This window comes from Lathyrus oleraceus, chromosome 3, assembly GCF_024323335.1.
Source record: "Lathyrus oleraceus cultivar Zhongwan6 chromosome 3, CAAS_Psat_ZW6_1.0, whole genome shotgun sequence".
In the NCBI taxonomy this organism is placed as follows: domain Eukaryota; kingdom Viridiplantae; phylum Streptophyta; class Magnoliopsida; order Fabales; family Fabaceae; genus Lathyrus; species Lathyrus oleraceus.
In genome coordinates, this window is record NC_066581.1 from 389972394 (window position 1) to 389981991 (window position 9598).

Below are 9598 nucleotides of genomic sequence, written 5' to 3' on the forward strand. Positions count from 1 at the left end.
GGTTGGATATTTTCTTAAGATATGTAGGAGTTTTTCTGTTTCGAGTCTTCCTAGATCTGCATTAACTATCACAGGTCGTTCAAGTTCTAAGTCTAGGAATTCATATCTCAGATTTTTGGGAAGTGTTTTCAAATCAGGGGTTGGTTTGTTAAGACACTGCGTAGGATCCGGTGTTATCGCTAGGCATTGTTTAGATTTGTCCTCTAAAAGATAGTCTGATGATTTGTCTTCTCCTGACTCTGCTTCTTTTATGCATTCATCGATGATATCCATGAAATAACATGTATCTTCTATTGCAGGTGCTTTCAAGAATTGGGAAAGAATGAATTCAATTTTCTCTTCACCTACTTCGAAGGTGAGTCGTCCTCGTTTTACGTCTATGATTGCACCGGCAGTTGCTAAGAATGGTCTTCCTAGTATAATAGGTGTCGTATCATCTTCTCTAATGTCCATAATTGTGAAGTCAGTGGGAATGTAAAACTGACCTATGCGTACGGGAACGTTTTCAAGGATTCCTACAGGATATTTGATGGAACGATCTGCTAATTGCACAGACATTTTGGTCGGTCTTAATTCTCCCATTTCCAGTTTCTTACATATGGATAAAGGCATAACGCTAATTTCGGCTCCTAAATCGCATAAGGCTTTGTCGATGACAAATTTTCCTATGTGACAGGGTATAGAGAAACTACCCGGATCCTTGAGTTTAGGGGGCATGTTTTGGATTATAGCGCTACATTCGGCAGGGAGTGTAACGGTTTCGCTATCCTCAAGTTTCCTCTTATTAGAAAGAATTTCTTTTAAGAATTTAGCATATGAGGGCATCTGCGTAATAGCTTCGGTAAACGGAATTGTAACGTTTAATTGTTTAAGGAGATCAACAAATTTTCTAAATTGGCCTACATCTTTGGTTTTAACAAGCCTTTGAGGGTAAGGTATAGGTGGTTTGTAAGGTGGTGGAGGTACATAAGGTTCCTTCTTTTCTAGGGTTTCCTTATTACTCTCTTCCTTTTCCTTAGGTTCACTTTCCTCAGTAGATTTCTTAGGGTTTGGTTTTCTATCCTTGGGTCAGACGGTCCTTCCACTTCCGTTCCACTTCTCAATATAATTGCATGAGCTTGGCTTCTCGGATTGGGTTGGGGCTGTCCAGGGAATGTACCAGTTGGTGCAGCAGTAGGTGCTTGTTGTTGAGCTACTTGAGATATTTGCGTTTCCAGCATTTTGTTATGGGTAGCCAGGGCATCTACTTTGCTTGCTAGTTGTTTAAGTTGTTCGCCAGTGTGTATGTTCTGGTTTAAGAAATCTTTATTGGTTTGTTGTTGGGAAGCTATAAAGTTTTCCATCATGATTTCCAAGTTGGATTTTCTAGGGGTATTATTGTTAGGATTTGGTTTCTGATATCCCGGAGGTATAGATGGGGCTTGATTTGGAGACTGTCCAGGTGCGTATACAGCATTACTACTCTTATATGAAAAATTTGGATGGTTCTTCCAATTTGGGTTATAGGTATTCGAATAGGGGCTTCCTTAAGCATAGTTTACTTGCTCTGCTTGGATTCCAGTCAAGAGTTGACATTCCGCAGGAGTGTGGCCTTGGATTCCACAGACCTCGCAATTCTGAGTTATAGCAACCACGGCGGCTGGAGGTGATACGTTTAGACTTTCAATTTTCTGGACCAAAGCATCCACTTTTGCATTAACGTGATCAAGGTTACTTATCTCGTACATGCCAGTTTTCGGTTGAGGTTTTTCCACCGTTGTTCGTTCGGTTCCCCACTGATAGTGGTTTTGGGCCATGCTCTCGATAAGCTGGTAAGCATCAGCATAAGGTTTGTTCATTAGTGCACCACCTGCAGCGGCGTCTATTGTTAACCTTGTGTTGTATAAGAGACCATTATAAAATGTGTGAATTACTAACCAGTCTTCCAAACCATGGTGTGGGCAAAGTCTCATCATGTCTTTGTATCTTTCCCATGCTTCGAAAAGAGACTCGTTGTCTTTCTGTTTAAATCCGTTTATCTGGGCTCTTAACATAGCTGTTTTGCTTGGCGGAAAATATCGGGCAAGAAAAACTTTCTTCAACTCGTTCCATGTGGTGACTGAGTTGGAAGGGAGAGATTGAAGCCATCTTCTAGCGCTATCTCTTAATGAGAAAGGAAAAAGACGAAGTCGAATTGCCTCTGAAGTGACACCATTAGCTTTAACAGTATCAGCGTATTGGACAAATACGGATAAATGAAGGTTTGGATCTTCGGTAAGATTTCCAGAGAATTGGTTCTGTTGCACAGCCTGCAACAACGAAGGTTTAAGTTCAAAGTTGTTTGCTTCGATTGCGGGCGGAGCAATACTTGAATGCGGTTCATCTTGCGATGGAGCGGCGTAATCTCTAAGAGCACGAGCTGGTTCTGCCATCTCGGTTAAAGAAGGAAAATGTTTTTGAAATCAGGAAGGTTTATAGGAGGGAGATTGTTTTCAGCACGATATTCCCGAATTCGTCGTAAGACTCGGAGATATAGTTCGATATCGTTGATTCGTAAATAGAGCGGTTCGCCTTGAGAGCGAGTGCGTGGCATACAAATCAACGAAAGAAAGAAAATAGAAGGAAAAGAAACCTTAGTCTCTACAGCGTAACGGAAGAGTTACGATATCGATTGAATAAAAGTCCCCGGCAACGGCGCCAAAAACTTGATCGCTCGACTGGGTGAGTCGAGAATGGGATACAAACTGCAAGTGCACAGTTCTATCGCGTAGTTTTAAAAGATATCGATCCCACAGGGACTTATGAATCGATATACCGTTATCTAAGGTTACTACGTAAATCTAAGGTGAAAATGTTTGATTGTTGGGGAAAAACTAAGAGCTAAACTAATATCTAGATTAAATATTAATAAAACGGATATCGGTATGTAGTTCGTCAAAACTAGGGAATCAAGTCTTTGTCGGTTTCTTGGTTTTAAAATGAATCGTTTCGGTTAACTTTATTGGTTAAAGGTTCTATCTCAAACTCTCGCTCTGTTGAATAAACCATGATTTTATATTAATGTTGCTGTCACTTATAATTAAGTCAAAAACCATATTTTGAAAACAATAAAGTTGCAGAAACTCTTTTAAGAAAATACTGACCGTTTTAAACACCCTTATCTCAAACTCTCGCTCTGTTGACTTAGGTTATATAATTAAATCCAAATGCTTAACTCTCGTCCTCACATTCAATCTTTAAAAATACTTTTTGGAAAAGGTCAGAATTTAATTAACTCTAAAACTTGCTCTCGCCCTGATCTAGAATTAATGCCTAACTTACACTGTCCAGTTAAAATCTCAAACTCTCGCTCTATTGATTTTAACTTCTTTATGTCTTTTACTTTTGTAAAAAATCTTGTTATTAAACCTGTAAGTTGAGACCGTAAAAAGATTGATTTTGATTTTAAGTTTAGATAGACCGACTCAGTCTTGATCCCTTATTCTGCTTACTTTACATACCGATACCTAGGCAAATTAGCCAGACATGCTAAACAAATAAGAATTTATATCATGCATAAACAGACTCATTCCAGGCAGATAATATAGATAAATAATAAAACTAAATATTAAATAATGATTAAAGAACCTGAATGCGTAATACAATGGTCTTGAACACTCCACCACAAGCCGGTAGGATTTGTTCTTGGATTCTTCAATTAAACAGTAAATTAAATCAAGGAAATAAAACTGGAATATAACGTAAGGTTAAATCCAGTATAAAGTTGCACAATAGTTTCCGGTGTAGAAACTATTATGCGAAAAATATCTAAAAGCTAAAACTGGAAAGGTAAATTTGCAAGGGAAAAAGAACGTAAAGCTTGCAAAAGAAATAAATAAAATAAACAATGCTGGAAAAGAAAAATAAGCAAAAGGCGTGAAAAGAAAATTGGCAGAGCTTCGGCAATGTGAGCGTGGAAAAACCGGAGAGCGTTTTAGGTTTGTGAGATGGCTATTTATAATAGTGTTGGTAACTGCATTTTTTTGTTTCCCACGAGTCTTCAGCATGGCTAAATACACGGCGTGGGCATAGGACACGAACTCGCTCAACGTCTCTTCAATTCTTCTGAGGGCGTGACTTGCGCCAAAAAGCTAGTGGAATGGTGTGACGCTCGTCACACCATGTGTGACGCTCGTCACAGGGGTTCTTCTAGTGTGACGCTCGTCACAACCCTTGTGACGCCCGTCACAGGCACAACGTGCGCTTTCTTTGGGCTGGGCTTGGTCTTTGATATTTGTTTCCTTTTTACTCCTTTCTACACCTCCTTTTCTTCCCTTTTTCACTTTTGCTTCAAAATGGATACCTGACATAAATAGCACGGAAATATGCATAATATCTGATAAAATGAGATAAACTAAAGTAAATGATAATATAATCTAATTGAATTAAGTCTTAAAATGTGATATAATTTCGTGTTATCATTAACGCAAGACAGAAAGCTGTTCCTGCGCTAACACGAAGCAGAATGCAGAATTCTCCGCATTTTCCGCCGTTGGAGGACTTCCGGACCTCCGATTCCAATTCCGCAAAAAGCGATATGTTCGGGGAATCACGACTCACACAATTACCGATTCAATTACAGCTTAACCACAGTTTATTCATCACAATTATTCAGCATTCGACAATCCCAATTAGGGTCAATTCAACGGTTTATCACTACCCATTACATGCTAACCCATAATACCCATTAAACGACGATAAACCCCCCTTACCTGAATTAATTCAGCAAATCTTTGAGCTCTAAGCTTTTCTCTTCTCCAACCTTTACCCTTGCTCTTCCTCTTTGCCCTTTCTCCACTTTTCAGCCGCTTCTCTGCTTTTCACGTAAAAACCCTCTTTACCAACAAAATGAAACTCTTTTCTTAATTCCCACTTATATACTTTCCAATAATTATTATTCCAATAATAATAATAATAAATAATCCAATAATTCCAATTATTTAATTAAATTAATAAATATAATATTAACTTAAATTAAATAATTATCTTGTTTTTATCGGGGTGTTACAACTCTCCCCTACTAAAAGAGTTTTCGTCCTCGAAAACATACCTCAAGCGAATAACTCCGGATAAGACTCCTTCATCTGACTTTCAAGTTCCCATGTCATGCTTTCGCCCGCAGCTCCCAACCAAACGACTTTAACCAACGCAATCTCCCTTCCTCGAAGAGTCTTTGTCTCACGATCTTCAACTCGTACAGGCTTGGTCTCCATTGTTAAATTATCCCGCACTTGCACATCATCCATACTAACCACATGAGACGGATCTGAGATATACTTCCGAAGCTGCGACACATGGAATACATCATGCAAATTCGAAAGATTAGGTGGTAATGCCATCCGATAAGCAACTTTTCCAACCCGTTCTAAGATTTGATACGGACCAATGAAGCGAGGAGTGAGCTTTTTAGACTTCAAAGCCCTCCCAACACCGGTCACAGGCGTGACTCTCAAAAACACATGGTCACCAGCTTGAAATTCTAAATCCTTCTTCCGCTTGTCATGGTAACTCTTCTGCCTACTCTGAGAAGCTTTCATCTTCTCTCGGATAAACTTCACTTTCTCGGTAGTTTCTCGAACTAACTCTGGTCCAAGTACTACACCCTCACCAGATTCGTGCCAACACAACGGAGTTCTACATCTACGACCATACAATGCTTCAAAAGGCGCCATTCCGATACTAGAATGGTAACTATTATTATATGTGAACTCGATCAATGGAAGATAAGTGTCCCACGAACCTCCTTGTTCAAGAACACAAGCTCTCAGTAAATCCTCCAATGACTGAATAGTTCTCTCAGTTTGGCCATCAGTTTGAGGATGATATGCCGAACTCAACCTCAACTTAGAGCCCAACGAATCTTGCAGACTTTTCCAAAATCCCGATGTAAACCTCGGATCTCTGTCCGACACAATACACAGAGGAACACCATGCAACTTTACAATTACTCAGATGTAAATCTCTGCCAACTTCGCAATTGGGTAAGTGATGTTAATAGGTATGAAGTGAGCCGACTTCGTGAGCCTATCAACGATCACCCAAATCGAATCATGCCCTCTTAAAGTAGCAGGCAGCCCCGTTACAAAGTCCATAGAAATGCTATCCCATTTCCATTCTGGAATTTCCAACGGTTGCATCAACCCAGTAGGCTTTTGATGCTCAATCTTCGACTTCTGACAAGTTAAGCACGCGTACACAAAACGAGCCACATCTTCTTTCATTCCGGGCCACCAAAATATTTTCTTTAAATCCTGATACATTTTAGTAGCTCCTGGATGAATACTCAAACTGCTTCTATGACCCTCTTCTAGAATGCTTCTTTTCAAAATCGCGTCATCAGGAATACAAATTCTTTCCCCTAATTTCAACACACCTCTCGCATCAATCTTAAAGTCACTCTTCTCTGATTGACCACAACGATTAAGGATATCTACTAATTTCACATCCAATTTCTGTGCCTCTCGGATATTATCCATAAAATCATTATTAATCTTTAGCATTCCTAGCATTACACTCTGCGGTGTTACTTCGCAAACCAAACTCATATCACGAAATTGCTCAATTAATTCCAACTCCTTAATCATCATTGCTAACACATGCAAGGTCTTTCTACTTAAAGCATAGGCCACAACATTTGCTTTTCCTGGATGATAATTCAAACCGAAATCATAATCCTTAAGCAATTCGAACCACCTACGTTGTCTCATGTTCAGCTCTTTCTGGTCAAATAGATACTTTAAACTTTTATGATCGCTGAAAACTTCAAATCTGGAACCATAAAGGTAATGCCTCCAGATTTTTAGCACAAACACCACAGCAGCAAGTTCAAGATCATGCGTAGGATAATTCTTTTCATGAATTCTTAACTGTCGCGACGCATAAGCAATTACTTTATTATTTTGCATGAGTACACCTCCTAAACCCATCAACGAAGCATCACAGTAAATTATAAACGGTTCCTCCGGATTTGGCAAAGTTAAAACCGGCGCCGCCGTCAATCTCCTTTTTAATTCATTAAAACTCTCTTCGCACTGAATATCCCACACGAAAGCTTTACCTTTACAAGTTAACTTAGTTAACGGAAGTGCTAACTCAGAAAATCCTTCAATAAACCTTCTATAATATCCAGCTAATCCCAAAAAGCTTCTAATCTCGGTAGCCGACTTAGGAGTCTCCCATTGCAATACAGCTTCTACCTTGGAAGGATCTACAGCAATACCTTTTCCTGAAATTACATGGCCGAGAAAACTGACTTCTCTTAACCAAAACTCACACTTGGACAGCTTCGCATACAATTTCTTATCTTTCAAAACATCCAACACTAATCTCAAATGTTCCTTGTGCTCTTCTTCGGACTTAGAGTAAATCAAAATATCATCAATAAATACTACCACAAAATGATCCAGATAAGTATGGAAAATACGATTCATGTATTCCATAAATACTCCTGGCGCATTAGTCACACCGAAAGGCATCACAGAATACTCATAATGTCCATACCGAGTTCTGAACGCTGTCTTCTGGATGTCTTCATCTTTCACTTTGATCTGATGATATCCCGATCTCAAATCAATTTTACTGAACACACAAGCACCCACTAATTGATCCATCAAATCATCTATTCTCGGTAGTGGATACTTATTCTTGATCGTTACTTTATTCAATTGTCTATAATCGATACAAAGCCTCATACTACCATCTTTCTTCTTTACTAGCAACACTGGAGCTCCCCACGGTGACACACTTGGTCTTATAAACTTCTTCTCAAGTAAGTCTTCCAATTGCTTCTTTAACTCATACCATTCAGATGCCGACATTCTATACGGTGCCATCGAAACAGGCCTAGTACCAGGCACCAGATCAATAGTAAATTTAACCTCCCTCTCTGGCGGCACACTAGGAATTTCATCAGGAAAAACTTCAGGGAAATCTTTCACCACTAACAGTTCCTCTATCTTAGCTTTACTCTCAACCGACAACGTCGCCATCAACGAAAACATCTGAGCTCCCTCTTTCATCAATTTTCGCAACTCTCTGAAAGGTAATAAGTCAACTCCTTCCTCTTCAGGAGTGGAAAACCTCACCGACTTACGATGACAATTTATATGAACATAATTAAACTCTAACCAGTTCATACCAAGAATTACATCCATCCCATCCAACGGCAAACATACTAAATCAACATAGAAATCTTTATCGAAGATCGACAAAGGACATTTTAAACATACCCAAGAAGTAGTTACTGATCCCTTAGCTGGGGTCTCAACAATCAATTCACCATCCAAAGCGGACAATTTTAAACCCAGTCTTCGAGCACAGTTAGCAGAAATAAAACAATGTGTAGCACCGGTATCAATAATAGTAATTAAAGGAGTACCATTTATAAAACATGTACCTCGGATAAGCCTGTCCTCACTGGAGGTTTGAGTTCCGGTCAATGCGAACACCTTTCCAGATTGAGATTTCTTTGGCTTCTGACACTGACTTCCAATATGCCCTTCTTCACCACAATTAAAACAAATCATTTCCTTGTGCTTGCAATCAGCTATTGCATGGCCAGTCTTACCACAACGAAAACACCTCTTTACTTCAGCAGTGCATACATTACTCTTATGACCAGCCTGACCACATTTGAAGCAAACTATACCAGCAGGAGCACCTCCCCTACTAGTCCTCTGAGCCGGAGCAGCTCCTTGTTTCCCTTTTCCCACTGGAGCATCATACGGCTTGCCACGATTTTGATGTTGCTTGCCCTTGCGGTCACTGACAATCTTGTAATGAGCATTATTGTCTTCTTCAAATATCCTGCAGCTATCAACCAATTCAGTAAAAATGCATATCTTCTGATACCCAACAGCCTTCTTAATTTCAGAGCGCAGTCCGTTTTCAAACTTGATGCACTTTGAAAATTCAGCACCAGCACCAGTGTAATGAGGATAAAATTTGGACAACTCCACAAATTTTGCAGCATAATCAGTGACAGACATGTTTCCTTGCTTCAGCTCAAGGAACTCAATTTCCTTCTTACCACGGACATCTTCCGGATAATACTTTCTCATGAATTCCCTACGGAATACATCCCAAGTAACGACTTCACCTGCCACGGTCAACCTCTCGTGAGTCTCTAGCCACCAGTCATCAGCTTCGACTGCTAGCATGTGAGTACCATACCAAACCTTCTGAGCTGGAGTGCAATCCATAACACGGAAGATTCTCTCGATCTCTTTCAACCATCCCAAGGCTGCATCTGGATCATGCTTCCCCTTAAACACCGGCGGATTCTGTAACACCCCTCTAAATACCCCAAATATTTAATTAAAACAACATATATAAATCAGAGTAATTATGCCATTTAAGGGTGTCACACAAACACTTCACACCATGTTCCAAATTATCCTGTCATGCTCATTTATTTAATCAAATAAACATTTACATAATTCGCAGCGGAATAAAATCCAACATCAATACAAAACATGTAACACAATACATGTAAGCTTATTCAACAATCATCAATGGAAACAAGTAAAACATCCCGTCCCGATGTTACATCTATCAGAGCATGACCCACTAAGGAACTACA

General features: G+C 39.5%; 1 protein-coding gene and 1 pseudogene across 1 annotated transcript; one reads left to right on the plus strand and one right to left on the minus strand.

Moving 5' to 3' along the window:
- Positions 1-282: 282 nt before the first annotated feature.
- LOC127129308 (uncharacterized) lies at positions 283-954 on the minus strand (the record flags this gene model as incomplete). The annotated part of the gene is made up of 2 exons (XM_051058530.1): positions 283-768; positions 814-954. Coding segments are annotated over 2 exons (627 nt in total), but the record flags the coding sequence as incomplete, so codon positions are not given.
- A 972-nt stretch (positions 955-1926) lies between these two features.
- On the plus strand, positions 1927-2026 carry LOC127133847 (uncharacterized; annotated as a pseudogene).
- The last annotated feature ends 7572 nt before the right edge of the window (positions 2027-9598 follow it).